The 17,277-nt window shown below is 38.2% G+C and overlaps 1 protein-coding gene across 2 annotated transcripts; it reads right to left on the bottom strand.

The window, feature by feature from the left end:
- Positions 1-750: 750 nt before the first annotated feature.
- Positions 751-12,971, bottom strand: LOC149839362 (putative zinc transporter At3g08650). 2 transcript variants are annotated; one of them, XM_090004093.1, is made up of 7 exons: positions 12,803-12,971; positions 12,595-12,726; positions 10,808-11,381; positions 6,258-6,542; positions 3,729-3,857; positions 2,945-3,042; positions 751-1,727 (listed from the first exon to the last, which is right to left on the bottom strand). In XM_090004093.1, exons 3-7 carry the CDS (start codon positions 11,303-11,305, stop codon positions 920-922), a joined length of 1,818 nt encoding a protein of 605 aa, XP_089860219.1. In that variant the 5' UTR covers positions 11,306-11,381; positions 12,595-12,726; positions 12,803-12,971; the 3' UTR covers positions 751-919. The 2 variants fall into 2 exon arrangements, with proteins under 2 accessions (XP_089860219.1, XP_089860218.1); XM_090004092.1 differs by lacking the exon at positions 12,595-12,726.
- Between the last annotated feature and the right edge of the window lie 4,306 nt (positions 12,972-17,277).

The following is a 17,277-nucleotide window of genomic DNA, read 5'->3' as shown; positions in this document are numbered from 1 at the left end:
TTAGATATCGCCCCACGTAAGTTGCAGTGTCTTATGCTATTTTCATAAACGATCGTTGATCTCCCTTCCACCTCAAGGTCCACAGATGCCGGACTCTATCATGAATCGGTAGTCCATGCCCTTGTCAACCAACCCGCCCGGAAAGCCCGCAAGAACCATGAAGACCCGAGTTCTGCATACCTCCCATCCGGAACTACCACCCTGAGCCGCAGATTCTCCGGCGACGCCATCATTGGAAATGCTGAGCCACGCAGGTGTCCAAAAGACACTATAACTGCCCATGACTGGGGTCCCAAGTTCGTTACTGCTTGGGTAGATCTCTCGGCCTCGACGTTCCCTGTTTGCCCTGATGAGAGTTACCTCTGTCCGGCGGAGGGGGCCAGACCACGTCGCCCTGCCGGCCAGAAGCCTTCCCAGTCACCTCTCTCTCTGGGTTTTTTTCAAAAAAAAATGTGTTTTTTCGAAATTCTAACCTTACAGATGTGTCTGTTCTATATCCTTGTTTTTTCATAGGAATCGGGTCTTGGATCATTTGATTCCGATTCCGATGAGTGGATAGTTTTTATAAGATTTTAAAAAACTCTAAAAAAACATTTTTTTTCATCCAAAAATGCATGAGTCGATTTCTAATTACCATTGCTCTATATACATAGAGAGAGACTCTGCCGCTAGACCTTGTATTACAAAATCAAGAAATTATGAACATATTCTACAAGCTATATTAAAATTACCATGACCATGAGTGTCCGCTTTTCTCTTCCTAGTAAAAGAATATACCTCCTTAATCTTCAAAAGGGCATTACAAATGTAACACGAAATTGCTCCCACATACACTGCAAAATGGTTCAGCTCAACACCTTGTAGGGCAACTTCTTATGTTTTCACCAGATGACCAACTTCATCTTGGTTGGCATACTCTTTAAGTTACAGCTTCAGGTGCGGAATTGCAGTAAGGGGTGTGCAAGCATACAAGCCTAGTGCTGGTGAGGCATGCAAATGCGAATGTCAATCCCATTACAAGTCCGAAGACGCTCTTCCTAGGGTCCAACCTGATGGCACGCCGGAAAATGCTTCCAAAGCTTGGGAGAAGCATCCCGCAAGCGAGAACCATCCAATAATCAAGCCCATCGTAGCTGATACCTGCAAGTATTGCCCCAATGGCAGATGTTGGGCCAGCAAGACCCATCAATGCTGAAGCTGCAAGTGCAGCTCGCCAACTATCGGTGGCACCATACACACAGCTTGATACAGCTGCGCCACGAGGGAGGCCATGCAAGGAAACTGGCAGCACCATATGACGCCCAAGACCATAGGCTTTTGGAGCAGCAACACCTAGAGCAAGACCCTCAGCGAGCGCATGAAGGGCCACTGTTCCACATGCTAGGAACGCTTGAAGTGTCAGAGCGCTTATGGGAAAGCCGGATGGTGTCAGGTTGTTTGTGGAGGCCTTTTGACGGGCTAGCCTGAGGATGCCGGTCGTCGAGGCATGGAAAAAGATAGAACCCAAAACCAGAAGAATCAAAATAGTGAAAAATCCCATCTTCGCACCGGCCCATAACTGTAAAGGTCGCCAGGCAGCAAGGACAAAGGCGATCCCTGAGGAGGCACCTGTGAGAAAAGGGTGCCGCAGGGAGAATGCAATAGCTACTGCAACCAAAGTGGCACCACCAAAGAAAGGACCGAGACCGAAAAGAAGGGAAACCAGGAACCCATAAAGATGCTCCGAGCTGCAATACAAAATTCCAGATGTGATCCAAAGGAAAAAGATCAACAAATGCAGGCATGCCTACATAACATGCATGTGCATAGAACCATCAGTCACATTTTAAAGATGATATATGCATACAATGATACAAACATATTTGCGTGTGCACACACACACACACACCATGTATGTACTGGCACCAGTTTTAACATTCAAGCTGACTATTGAAGCAGATTCTGCATGTGAACAAAATCAAATGGATGACTGCCATCTAGAGATTCAGACATTTTTTGAGAAGAGCTTATCCACCGTCACACATGGCAAGGTTCTGCATATGAACAAAATCAGATTACTGATTGCCACGAGATTTGGACATTTTCTGAGAAGTGCTTATCCACCATTACACAGGGCAAGGTGCAGAGAAGATTCTGGTCGAACTGATGACTTAGGGTGAAAATTTTCCGTGAAGGAACAATCACTGACCTTCCGAAGAAGTTGTTTCTAGGGGAAACTAAAGAAATTGTTTCTAGGATAAACTAAGTCAAAGAAGATTTTTTTTTCTCAGATCTTTTTGCGTCCACTTCAAAACGTAAAAACTTTATGCACTCGAGAGACTTTTCTTTTACTGAGAGAAGAAGCATATATGGAAAATAGGTAAGAAATGCATTAAAGTTGTAGCCACGAGCGGATACAGGCCAAGAGTATGCAATGGTCAAAATCCTGGATATTTAACACCTAAAATGCCAGCAAACATGATTTGAATATCAACGCATCATCCTTTTAGACAATGACCAAATTGATAAAGTCTGGATGGCACCAACATCTTAGAAGATGGATCTCGTATTTAAATCACTTGAGATAAATATATAGAACTAAAAGAATCAAGAAAGATGCATCCTGTGGAACTCTGAACCTTTTGGCAGCAAGAAGATTTATTGCTTGTAGTGCACTACGCATAAATTACCCAATGTGCTTGCATGTGTGTAATGACACTAGACCTTGTGATTGAGCATTCACATATTTGGAGACTTTCTAGTCGGTAAGCATGTTTTTGGTTTCTTCAAGGATTATCTCTGTGTCATGTATGACAGTATGAGTACCATGTAGCTTATGTATTCATGCCTGTTTCCACCCAACCTTTCAGGTAAAACCTAAATTATTGGGCAGGAAAAATAATTTGGTTTGTCTAGCCACCACAGTACAGGTTTATGAATGAATGTTACTAAAGGAGAAAGTTACCTGTATCCTTCACTGAAAGTCTGGAAAACCGTGCTTAGTGTTTCCATGAAGGCCACAGAGATTGTAGCAGCTGTTGCAACTTGTGAAGGAGGAGCTTCCTGAAACAAGGTAATGGTTGTCATTGTGCATTGATTGTTTAAATGCAGGACAGCATGATTGGAGAAGTTAAAGAAGCTACTCCAAAGACATCAAGAAAATCAAGCACAAATGAAAAGAGGAATAACTAGCATACAAAATAATGGTTACAGATATCAATTTTGGATTATGTACAAGAAGCTGACTCCTTGCTTCCTAGGAATAAAGAACAAACACACATTGTTCATTTTCCAGCTACAATTGAACACTTAATGGCCTCTTCATGACAACATAAGAGCTTCAAATCTTCTATTCATTGTTAATATTATAAACCTATTGTGCATAAAATATGAGTTGCTTTTTGTTGCTGAAGTGTCGATCTTAAACCAAGAAGTCATAAACAGGACAAAAGCAATCCTATTTTCAGACCAGTACCCTTTAATGTTTCCACCCAGTGTCACAAGTGCTTGCACTCAATGCACACGTACGCTAAAAGGGTTTCATCTGACAGTAAAAAACATAAAAAAAATCCCCATTCTTACATGCCTATGAACAATAATAATAGGCATCATGTGAATGAAGAAAATGCTTAGCACGCTTCTATAGTTATATCTTACCAATCTGCATTGTACATAGTTTAGGCCCATATTAACACAATGTTCTGAATAAAATAACACCAGAGTAGATGAAAACAATTTAACAATTTTACCTTGAATGCATCGGGGAGTACCTCTGCCATTACCATCCAGATCATGCAACCAGCAGCAAAGCCCGTACAGAAAGGAAGGACCTTGTGGAATGCATCAGCACATATAAATGAAGGAACAGCTACAATGGGCTGGAAGAAACCAGAATACAAAATGCAGTCGACTTAGCTTGATTGGCAAGCACAGAGAGAAGCACATGGATTGGAAAAAACATGTACTGGAGGGAAAGAAATAGTTGTATTCAATTAACAGTTATTGCAATGGACAGCCCAGCAGAATAAATTTTCTCTTCCACAAATGAAAAGACAACTGTAACTCTAATTTCAGCTCAATCTGTAAGAAATAGAATGACCATAAATGTGAAACCCCATGACAGGGAGGATGTCAACCAGTGGTGTTAAAAGTGCGCATCGAGGCCAAAAGGTGCGCCTCAAGGCGCAAAAGGCACGCCTCAAGGCAAGGTGCTGTCTTTGGTGCCTCCAGGCGCACTGAAAAGGCGCAAATGCCATGAGGCGTGCAGCTCATTGAGGTTGGGTCAAATGGGGGTCAAAACTCCCATTTGACCCAAATCAAGGGAGGTCCTGATTAGGTCTCTCTCTCTCTCTCTCTCTCTCTCTCTCTCTCTCTCTCTCTCTCTCTCTCTCTCTGTGTTCTTCTTTCCTTGTTCTTCTTGAACAATCGGACCTGTTAATTATGATATGGTGTATAGCATTATGTTATCCTTTATACAAATATGTAGAGTGGTTCTTGCTAGTGTAATTTTTTTGAAGATTGTTCATTAAAATATCCAATTATTCATTAATAATACATAAATGATGCATCTTTATTTTTGTTTTTTATTTGGTTAATTTTTTAATATTTTTTGTGAAGCTTACGCCTCGCTACACACCTCAACGCTATTCACAACATTGATGTCAACACTTTCCAAGTACATTCTTAGATAACATAAATGTGCATATAAGCATCAAAATTATTTCACATATTTTCTCTTCAGTTCGTTCGGTTAAGTGCATATAGATGACTGTTTCTCATCTCACTTCTTGCCATAACTTTGGCTGTAATCTTTCACCTATTCCAGATTTACTCTGTCACATGGATAGGGCTGCTGATTCAAAGATACAGGCTATTTTTCTGAAGTTTCCAATATGACTAGTATATAAGGGGACATGATACAGGGGCCAAAATGGAGTATCTGTGTGACAGGATTTACTATATGGACTGAAGTAACATATAAAAGGCATCCAGAAATCACAAGAGTAGGGTACTTATTTGTCTGCTCGATAAAATGAAGAGACAAAGCCGCATGAATACTGGTTGAACAAATTTGAACAACCCATACAAATATGTGGTCCCAAGGAATGTATACATGCTTACCTCTGGGTGAATATTTCACAAGAATATGTAAGCTAGTTGGCAGATCAAACAATATAAAACCTCTTTTCCTAGTGAAATTTAACAGCAGAACACACGGTACATTTGAATGTGAAAGGAGAAAACAAAAGGAAGCATAAATATGAATAGGGTAATGGCCTTAAATGGAGACGGTGGACAATGTGATTTGAATAGAATTCTACCAACAAACTCAAGGCCGTGAAAAATGAATCATGATGTTAATTCTGCCAATTCTATTGAAGCGTAGAGCTGACTTCAGAGGAAAAAGTTTAATTATGACCAATGATTTTAAAGAACTCTGGCCATTCCCTGCAGAAGGAAGTATTTTTTTTCTCGCTAAGCATATATAGAAGCTCCATACTTCTTCGGCTCCTAGTTATTATTTTAGAGAAAAAAAACCATTAATATTTTTTTAATGACAGCTTCACATACTTCAAAATTGAAAAGGAAAAATTAAGATCCTAGAACATGAATTCAGCAGCCCAAAGAAGAGGCTCAAATAACAGCATCCACTGCAGACAGATAAAGTAGTTTGTACTTTGTACCAAAAGGATTAAATAATTTTTTTTATTTATAACTGGAAGAAACCGCACCCGGCACAAAGACCTGGCAGCGCTGGCACAGTCTGCCATACCTATCGTCGTCATGCCGGCAGCATAAAACTCTAAGGTTGGGACTCCCGTCCCCAGGGCCTATGCTGGGCGTCGGCTTGCGCAGAGGGGAGTAACTTTTCTTCTTCTTTTTCTCTTTCCTTTTTAATTCTTATTTTCCTTACTTTATGATTACTTTTTCCAAAAGTTTATTTAAACAGAGGAGAAAATAAGAAATGTTCTTTATTAAAAAAAAATCAACCATAAAAAAGCATAGTTACTATGACAGACATCAACCAATGCACAAAAAGACACATCTCAAAACCAACTTACTGTCATCATAAAAAACCTATTAAAAAGTTCCACTTTGAAAATTTACAATTTATCACACTTCAAATAATAAAACACTAACCAGAAGAAACATTAGTGATACAATAACTGCAGCACTACTCATATGTCAAATCGTGTTTAATCCATGCCAATTTGTTTAAACAAACCTTTTACATCAAAAAGGAAACACAATCAACAAAAGTAGTAATAATGTAATACCTGGGGTAATGAAGTAATTACACTCCACAACATTGCATTCTGTGGTGAGACCCCTCTTGAAGCAAGGACCATGCTCACAGCTAAGCCTTCAGGAATATTATGAACAGCTATGGCCAAGGTTACCAGAATACCTTGAGAAAGTCCCTTTGAGCCAGCAAAGGAGACTCCAACACCAGATCCCTCACCAAAAGAATGAAGAGTCATTATCCCAATCACAAGAACTACCTTTCTAGCGTCAGCACCTTTAATGTCCAACATGCTTACTTCACCATATTGCTCCAGAAACTGCATGATTAGAAAACAAGGGTCATTGAGCTCGTCACAGACAAGTGTTAAGCATCTTCGTACTTTCATCAGAAGACCAAAGTGGCACCTCAACAACATTAGAAAGAAAAAAGTTCAATTAGAGCACATATTTAATTATAATCTAAAGAACATACAAAGAAAAAAACAAAAAGAATCAAGAGTGTGGCAACCGCAGAGGAACAAAACACTTCATGATGTAGATAACCAAAATATATAGTTCTTTTACTATGTAGGGTCAAAAAGATCATTCTCAGTTCAATAAGTACCTCATATCACAAATATGAGCTACACAACAGCAATTTCATCAATAGCCAATGGATTAGAAGCTATATATACAGGGTTGGAAACTTTGTATATCATATTTTTTGCCTCTCACCTGCCAGACAACTATTTCACTTTGGGCGTTCAACAGTAATATAGACTATTAGGACATGCAAGATTTATCTAATCACAAGAGAAGGTAACAGGATACTCTTCTGAATATCAGAAAGGAAAACGAGTAATGACTAGTGGGAGTTAGGCTAGTTAGCTTATCAAGCAACAAAGATGTGACAAGTTCAACAGCTAATGCGATGGAAAAGAAAAACCTTCAAATAAGTTTAAAGTGCAAATGTGAAATCTTACAAATTCCAATGCTCTCCATACTCAATACATTACACACACACACACAATCAGTACAAAAAAGAAAATCTGAGGATGAGTTGCTTTGTGAAGTTCTTCTAACACATTGGCTGTTAGAAAGGAATCTTGCATCCCTTGGGCCAAATTCATCATTATCAAGGTAAAAAAAATGAACAAAAAGAAATAAACTAGTAGTACCATTATGCTTTTCGTTTAACACGTTGGCTTTCGTGCTTGTGGAAACACATAAATCCCCTTTCATGGAAGGCCCATTAACAAAAAAGGTGCTCCACACAAGCCCATAAAAGGCATGCCATTGTGGATAAGAACAAAACAATCATACATACATCAGATTGGAGCAGCATTCATCCAATGACAATTGTAGAGGCCACAGAATATGGAAAGACTCACAATTTTGGTAGTAACACTATGTCACTTCTGCTTTAGAGTATAAGATGGGTGTTTTTTGCAACTAGATACATGGACATTCTGGTCCTGGGGTCGATGCTATGCAGAGCATATGGAAGAAAATTAATTATTTATGAACCTGATGGAAGTGAAGCCCTTCTTTCTGTTGCAACCTATCAGGGTTGTCAGGAATATTGCTACCATTATGTGTAAGGATAGAAGACCCTGGTATCAGCTAGTACCAAGCAGAAGCGAGGAGTCTTAGAATTAGAAACATACATGCAGTGACAGCTCTGTAAACCATGTATTGTTGTATTTATGTTCATGTAATATGTTATATTGGCAAATACAAACCTACAATTTCTTTAGTGATGTAAACAATTATGGGCATGAGATTCACAACAGAAATCACACCCTTTGTCTCTTGCATTAATTTTACTTTACTTTTATTTTCAATATGGTAAAAAAAGGACCACCACCTTATTTCCATCAGAATCAGAAGGGTATCAGCATTTCCAGAACTCACAATTTTGGTTGATGAATGGCAAACAAGGATGTTACTGCCAGCAAACTTTGTTCTTAAAGATGTCACATTCCTTTAGATATGTCACATTCCTTTAGATTATCAGCTTCTAACAAATCAAGCATGCTAGTCTGTTATCTAGAAATAAAAGGGACTTTTAGTTTCAAAATTCTTAGGCACTTGGAAAAAATCAAAATCTACGAGTACTACAAGAATCAATAGCAACAGCAAAAAGAAAAGAACATTACAAAATAAAAATCAATTTTTTTCTTTTTTCTACTTTAGAAGTTAGAACCTTTCAAAATTTATGAGAAGGCACTATGGGGCCTCTTTTCTTCCAGAACCGATGTCAGAACACAAGCATCAACAAGAAGATACCTACCTCCCTAATACCAAAAGTACTGGTGCTCCAGAATGATTCCCTCTTTCCAAGAAAATAAAAGCCACTAAATTAAACATTAAATGTACTTATCCGTACCTCAGCACACACCATCAGGCTGCTAACCTAGAAGCATTAGCACATACATCTCTCTTCATACAAAAAATACCTAATTTAATTAGAGAATGCACAAGTGGAAACATTTTCCAAATACCCTAGAACAGAAGGTGGAACATTTTAAAGGACGGCATTCCTACCACAACAAATACATGCCACAGAATATCTAACAACCTATGTCACATAGGTGTGATGCCGAAGCAGGTGCGGATGCGGCACTTTGAAAAACTTGGGTGCGGGGAGCGTATATATATATTTTTAAAAGCTTTAATTTAACACTAATGAAATAAAAACAATCATCATATCATCAATTTATCATGCATAAATTCAAACAATAAATCAAATTAATAATCTACAATTGCTATTCTTCGTCAATCAAAAATAACACCACAATTAAATCAACCAAAATATATTATGGTTACACTAAGTGAATTAAGAAAACAGGAAACAATCAAACAAGTCAAGCAAAAAAGAAGTAAATTATACCAATAAAATAAGCAAACAATGCATAATTGCATACCAAAAGTTTATCATACACAATGTATATGACGATGAGGTAATGATCCTTTTGAATGGACTCAATATGCCCAAGGCACAAGGGGCAAACCGCAACAAACCCTATCAAAACACATTGAAAAAAAATCCTCGACACCCTAAATCGTTATTCATCAAAACCAAAATAACAATAATATATGTCAAATAATAAATCTAATTAATCAAACAAACAATCCTGAAACCTCAAACCATCATCAAAATAACTTTGATACAGACATAACCACGAAATCACAAACCCCCAAATCCCAAACCAAACAAGTGAATTAATCAATCCCTAAACACTAAACCAACCAATTCCCAAACCTCATACCATCATCCAACAAATTCTTGTACAGAAACCAAACATGAAATCACAAACCCCAAAGGCCGAAACCAAAACCATAAACCAAAAAATCCCTAAATCCAAACCCCAAAATCCAAACCCCAAAATCATGATATCAATGGATCTACCAGAAGAAGACACATAAATGATAAAACACACATATATATCAAACCTTAAAAAGAAACCACCAAACAGGAAAACGCAATCCTTAATAAGAAAAAAAGGAAAAATCAAACAATGAAAGAGGGCAAAAAGTGGAGGGGATCGTACCTGGGCAAAAAGTGAAGAAGAAGAGCAGGAGGAGAAGGAAGAAGAAAGAGAGGAGGAGGCAGAGGGAGGAGAAGGAAGAAGAAAGAGAGGAGGCGGCAGAGGGAGGAGAAGGAAGAAGAAGAAAGAGAGGAGGAGGAGGAAGAGAGAGAGAGAGGGGTACTCATGGTCGTCGTCGTTGCCGTCATCGTTGTTGTCACCACCGTCGAAAGAGGAGTCAGGGAGGGGGGAGCAGTCGGGGATGGGAGGAGCAATCAGTCGGGGAGGGAAAGGAAGAGCATTTGATCGGCGAGGGAGAGAAGGAGCAGGGAGGAAGAGTTGGGGGGGGGGGGGGGGGGCAGTCGTGCCCTAATACCCCCTCCCCCACTTTTTTATTTTGGATAAACGTAACCCTGGGTGTGGGTTGACCGCACCCGGTGCAGCAAATTTTCATAATTGCAACACCGGGTGCGACGGCCTCTAAGGAGAGTCTGTGTGACATAACCGACAACATTTATCAAATGTACACCAGGAGCATCCTAGAAGCACATGTTTTAGTAGCAATGATGTCATAAGTCAAAGCCTAATAGAATCTACAATATTTACAAATACCATTCTTTGAGCCAACATCATCAACTTTTAAAATGAATTGTTTGGCTGAGATGCAATGCCTCTAAGACAATTAAAATCCACAAGGATAACACATCAGACACAAAAGCACACATCACCCTGAATATGTATACTTTATAATTGCATTTAACCAGTGTCATCCAATTCAAAAACACCAAAAGGATGAGCCAATCACATAGATAATCGTATTCAACCATAGGGTTAAAAAGAAAAAAAATAATTTTGGGGGTCTATTAGACATTGTGAGTTAGAGATGGTTTTTGCATATGATATCTGGTTGTGAACCAATCAACTATTGGTCACTACCAAAAGAAAGGATTTATTTTCATTGCAGCTTCATGTCAGTACTTTCAAACCCAAAAAAATGGTAAAGAAAATAAGTACATAAGATGATACATATGATGTTACACAATGAAAAATAATATAAAATGCAAAAGCAGTACCTTCTTACAAAGCCAGATGAAAATTCCCCCTGTAAGGATCCCAATAACGACCCAGCTGCCACTGCCAGAGATCTGACCTTCTTGCACAAGGTCAAAACTTGCAGCTAGCATCACGCCTGAAGCCATCCCATTGCACACCCCTGCCCATTGAGGCTCCAGCTCCACAAAGAAGAACGGCACTGCACCTAAGCCAGATGCCGCTGCCATTGCCACAGTCAACCATGCAACTGTAGAGACTGAGACTTTAGCACTATTGCCCTTCCTATCCTTGAACCTGAGAGAAGAATCACCATAGCTATCAAAAGTTTCTGCACCAGACCCATCTACAACAGAGGACCCCAAATTCCAGCGAGGTGCAGTCACAGCTCTTTTATGTGACTGTGATTCCAATACTCCCCTTGAATCTAAGCTTTTGGATGTTGAATCAGCCAGGGCAGAACCACACAGCAGTACAAGAACCACCCATAGTATACATGCTTGTTCAAATCTTAGTGTCATCGTCCTCCACCAATCAACTTTTGAATCATGAATATGACATCAAAACTTAAGGCAATCAATCTGCCTCCATAAACATCTAACAGAGACCAAAAGAAAACAGAATCAGCCTCATACACATCACAGCAAATATCAGACAAAATATATACAATCAGATTTTCCCAACTATGGAAACACCATCGATCATTTTACACATTCAAACTGTTAATGCCATAAGTACAAGGATCCAAACAAAGCTCCAACTCATCATGTTATCAGCATCTCGGAAACAAACATCCAAAAATTTGCACACACTAACAAACCATGACTAACCATCCAGAAGCATTTGATCACCTTATTCAAGCTTAAGCAAAAACAAACACTGGAACAAAATCTATTTTTCAGCTAAATAAGAGGCCCCCAACCAAGCTTGCCAGATTAGGAAGCAGAAGCAGGTAATGTTAAGGGAAGCAGGGGGGAGAGGCGATGCATTTCAAAATTTATAGGAAGAGAGGAATCAATTTGAAAGTGAAATGAGAATACGATAACCGAATGGGAAGTGAATAAAAACTAAAAAAAAAGAGTATTCTTAAATTTCATATTTTTTTAGTGTAAGAATTAAATTTTTGTCAAAATCTAAAAATGATAATTACCTATTTAGAAGTGAGAAGTTATATAGGAAACATGGGAAGTGAGTAGGAAACATGAGAGGAAGTAAATAGAAAACATGAAAAGGAGTGAGAAGTTATATAGGAAACATGGATGAAGCATGTGGAAAGCATAGGAGAAGCATGGGAGAAATGAGATCCCCATCAAGTTTAGGCAGCAAAGAGTATCGTGCTTCAAAAGCGTACTTCCCACCTATCTAAGAAGCTTCCCATAACTCTTCCCCCAACCTTTGAAATACCAACACCCATTATTAAAACTCCTGATTGACATCCGAATTTCAATTGACATGAACATCAACCGCGAGGAGAGAGCACCATATCAAGGATTCAATCATAAAGGAACACAATTCAAGACTCGGCACAATCCAAAAAACAGAATCAAGAGGCTGTTCACAGGCAAAGAATATCGACGAAAAGCATAGAAAAAACATGGCCTCATTTGCATATGACAAACTCGAAGACCATTCGCGTCAAATTTGCAATTTTTTCAGTAATTTCATAATTCAAAACACGTAAAATTCATCAAACATTCCCGAACAAAATAAAGCCAGAAGCAGAATTCACGTACCACTATAAATCTTCTACTAGTAATACCGAAAAACAAAAAAAGAAGAAAAAACAAAACCACCGACTTTCATCCAATACCTCATCGAGATATCGAGTGATCATCTGTTCTCCGAAAAAACCCAAATCTACCTCGGCGATCAAAATTTCACCCCCGGAAAGAAACATCGAAGGAACATTGCAGGGAATATTGTACGGAGAACATTAACGTAACTGGTCAATGAGTCGATTAAAGAGGGGAATAAATACGAATTTAATGATGATTTCAGAGAGAGAGAGAGAGACTTACAACAGGGGAACGGAGATGGGAGACCGTACCGAAACCACTGTGCCTCGGGGAACAGAGGTTGCCGGAGAGGGTACAGAGGCCGGAACTTTCCTGTGGGTTAGAGGGGAAATGGTGGTTTTCCGGCAATGCTTTTGCGATATCCGTTCGTTTGAGGTCGCCGGAATTTTGACGTAGCGGAAATTTACTTGAAGGGAAGGAGACAGACTTGTCCACGTTTAAAGGCTTGTTATGAAATTACGAAAATGTACATTTTTCCCTGTTGAAAACTTGAAACATGGAAGGGCAGGCACCCGTTCTTAATCACGAAATGGCCCTTGGGACGTCTTTGGATTCGTGGAATTAAGTGGATTTGAAATCCGTTCAGTAAATCTTTTATTATAAATTTTTTTTTTTTATGGAATTGGTTTCAAATTTTTACACACATGAATCTCAAAATTGCCTATAAAAAGATACATCTTAGAATATTTATAGGAAAGGGCTTGTGAGATTACCCTGCATTTTAGGTTCAAGAAGATCATAAATTCTATAATCTCAAAGGACACATCCAGGACTTCTATACAAATATCCTTCCCCTACATAGATTCTTCAACTCTGCCAGGCTGCCAGGTTGTTTGAGATTTTTAAGCTTTACATGGTCATTTATGAGCATTGTGAGACTGAATCTTTCTATAATATGCTCAATAACATTATCTCACCTCAATGATCATGTGGTGGCACACACAGACCCTAAAAACCAACTCCTTGGTCTGAATCATGCCTGAGAGTGTGGAGGTTCTTCATTCGATCTGCTAGAGTTGATACAACCCTCTTGAAGCACTCGAGCATGATATTCATCTCTGCGAGTCTGAGCTTGTTTTGCATGCTTGCCAGCTTCCTCGCTTTTTGCAAATCACGAGAGTTATGGTATATCTATACAAGAAACTTTACTCTGATACTAAATTGTTGCACCCTCCTAATGATCCAATTGAATTGATTCAGAGCTTAGACTAGAAGAGAGCCTCAAGCTAACAATAGACATGTACTTTAGTTTGAGCTCGACGAAAGTGAGAAGATCGTGTTTGTGATTCTTAGACCTTCGTGGCTGAGATTAACATATCGAAGGTGTCGATCCCTGATAGATACGGAAGGTATAAGGGTAACCATGATGTAAGATTTAAGTGGTTATGAGAAAAGATCTAAGAAAATAAGAAAATCTAATAGGTTAAAAATGACTTTGAAGGTTAATCGAAAAAGGGTTTCGGATTAGATTTGGTATGAACTAAACAAAAGTCTCCCTAGATACCTAGGGACATGTGTCAATGTTAGGATTGGATATTTGAGGTCAAGGATCATTAGATATTCAAACGATAACAAAAGGGTTTTTTGGTTAATCAGGTATAGATGTGGTTTTGGATCTAAGGTTATGAAAAGCAAGATAACACCACTTAAGGTCTAGTTACAAGTTTAAAATATTAATATCAGAGGTATAAATGACTAATTACTTGAGTTAGGCTTCAGAGAGGACAGTACAATAGAACCACAACTATAGAAGCTTCCGAATGATTTTTTTCAGACAGTGTAACCTTCCTAAATATCTGAAAGAAACATAAGAAAGACTTGGGCCCTTTACATAGGCTGGATCCACCACCTTACTTGAAGTGTCAGGTGAGATCAGAAAGAGAGAAGAGAAGAATATGTCAATAAGGCAGAGATGTCTAAGTAGGAAGAATGAAAAAAGAGGGTAGGGATGCCAAAGAGTAATGAGAGATAAAGAGAGAGAAAATGAGGAAGACAACTAGGCTTTGGAGGAACTCAATATTATTCAATGCTCAATATGGCTTTTCAAGACTTTATACAGGTAAAGTTTGAGATGAGTCATACTTATATGAAACCTCAATCTACTTAAAAAGGGCAAAAACCAATTAAACTAGAATTCCTACTTAGCTAAGGACTTCTAACAAAACAAAATATAAAAAAGTGTTTCAGTAATAAACCAAACATAATTAATATTAATTAACTTCTAAAACTATGAGATGTCCCTTAGGACTCTCCAACATCATACACCTCTTTGGTGGACCTTACTCCTTAATTGTCATGCTTTTGCGGATTGACACATGTCTAGCTTTTCCTGTTCATGATTAAGACTCTCCATCTTTGACTTATCAAATATTAGGAAAGCCATGTTAGCTGTTATATCATTACTTTCTTGGGTCTCACTTAAGCTTAGATCATCCTCAATGTTTGCAGAAAAAAATGTGTAGATCCTAAAGCTCAAATTTGCAATCTTTTGAAATTCAGGTCATAACATTTGAGAACCAAATATAAGAGTGAAGATGATATTTAATGAGGGTGTAATTAATACCATTTACCCCCTTACAGGTGTTTGGGAATCCTGTCTTGTCTTGATAAATGATGTGGATGGTATTAAGAATAGATACTAGTCATTTTCAATTACATCTTCATAAAGATATGTTAACAACTCCAACCTCATCTCCCATTTTAAGCTTCGCTCCCATCACCCCTCTCAATTCTCCTCCTCCCAAACACAACTTTCAGTCTGTGGTAGCTAAGAATGTAATTACCAAATCTCCAAAATTTGTGGTTTTAGCAAATCTACATGATTGTGTAGGATGAGTTTAAGGGTTCAATCTAAGATTTACCAGCAGCTGAAAAGTTGAAATTATAACGGGAAGAGCATTGGGAAAGTCATCCAAGTAGGCACTGATGTAGCATTTGGCAACTACCCCCTTTTGTAGGTGGGAAGTGAAATGTGGAATTGAAGGTGTCAAATACCATCCTAATTCCACCTCCAGACTTTGGCAATGGGTCACATTTCACATTCCAAACAGAATTTTAAATTATATTTAAAATCTAAAGCTTAAAGAGAGAAAGATCTCAATATGATACTCAGGTATATCTTTGGTCCAGATCCAAGGATTCTGTAAATCCAGCCAACGAGAAAGGCATTTGTAGTAAATCTAAGGGCATTATGGTCATTTAAGTCGAGAGACAATGGTTGTAATTCCACCGGTGGCGTGTAGGGCCCACAATTCGGCGATCCACGAATCGAGGACGCCGTCCGCTCCCACGATATAATAAAAAGCGATGTTCAAAACCGGGGCACACCAAAAACCTGACCACTGCCCGTGGTTTTTTCTTTTTCCACTTCTATTTTTTTAATACTAAATTACCAAAAAGCCCTTCCTTTTATTTATTATGCGCGTGACCGTACTCTCCACGATTTTGGACTTGAGGTGTGAAACTGCGCGTTGAACAAGAGGAGGGATCACATGGAAATCATGCTCACGTATCTGAGATGCGCCCACGTCCTATTCGTCTATCTTTAGCATCTTATGGCCCAGATGAATGAACTAATGCTGCTTTTTCGGCTGCTGAATTTGGAGCAGTGACAAATATCGAGAGATTTATGAAAAAACATAAATACCGTGATTTAAACGTGATATTTATGTTTTAAACGGCTATTTATCATGAAAAACCGTGTGTTTTTATTTTTAAATAGTTTTTCTTAATATTTTTTTATAAAAAATATTTTTTAAATTTTTTAATTTATTTTTTATTGCCAAGATTTTGCCAAAAAAATGTGAGATTTATGAAAATTTTAAAATTCTCGCAAGTTTTTGAAAAATGATATTTTGCCATTTTAAACTTTTGTCACTATAATTTGTAGACCTTGTTTAGCATGCATAAGTTTCATTGATTTCATTCATTATTGTGACAATGTTGTCAGTATCGGTGTCTATCGACCGATGCGTATCTTATTGCCAGAAAATCGATACGACACTGACCTGAATCGGCTATTTTTGAATAAATGTAAAAAAATACTTAAAATTGATTTTTTAATATTATTTTAATGGGTTTAACATGTGTCACGTGCTGATTGACATGTAATAATTTTTTAATTATTTGTTAGCCATTTCCAAACGATACAATGGGCCGATACACCTGAATCGTTGGCCAAACGATACAGTTTAAATTCCGATACTGGCAACATTTCCTTGGTGTTGATCAGTTGGTGCATGATCTTAAGCGGTCAAGGATCACTTCACATACCTTTTTATCTAAAAAGAATTACGGTTACATAACTTTGAAGGGTGTAACTGGTTGGGATTGGGGTATTAATAGGTCGGACTTTCACTGGACCTAGGTGGGTCTAGACTCGGATCTGACTCTCAAACACTGGTAATGATCTTGGACCCAAATTCATTTTGACCTACTATACAATTAAAGAAAAAAAAAAAGCATACCAAAATGCTATAAGAATTACACAAACCAAATCCATTCCATGCCTAGTAAAATGATTTTTTATATATATATATATATATATATATATATATATATTTTATTTTATTTTATTTTTTTTTTTTACATTGAAACTTTGTGGATCTTAACCCAAACTCAAGTCAGGACCGCGTCTAGTATGAATTTTTATCCATACTCAGCTTCACACAATAACCGAACTCTATAGCTCTGATGGA

The sequence above is a fragment of the Nuphar pumila genome, chromosome 4 (genome assembly GCF_984573655.1).
Source record: "Nuphar pumila chromosome 4, dmNupPumi1.hap1.1, whole genome shotgun sequence".
Taxonomy (NCBI): domain Eukaryota; kingdom Viridiplantae; phylum Streptophyta; class Magnoliopsida; order Nymphaeales; family Nymphaeaceae; genus Nuphar; species Nuphar pumila.
The sequence above is the reverse complement of the archived record's forward strand: the minus strand, read 5'-3'. Positions and strand labels throughout refer to the sequence as shown.

Coding starts and splice junctions, on each gene's coding strand:
- LOC149839362 (XM_090004093.1), bottom strand. CDS start 11,305: ATGACACTAAGATTTGAACAAGCATGTATACTATGGGTGGTTCTTGTA. Junction 6,543..10,807: donor TCATCTGGCTTTGTAAGAAG/GTACTGCTTTTG, acceptor CTAATCATGCAG/TTTCTGGAGCAATATGGTGA. Junction 1,728..2,944: donor ACTTTCAGTGAAGGATACAG/GTAACTTTCTCC, acceptor TTTGTATTGCAG/CTCGGAGCATCTTTATGGGT.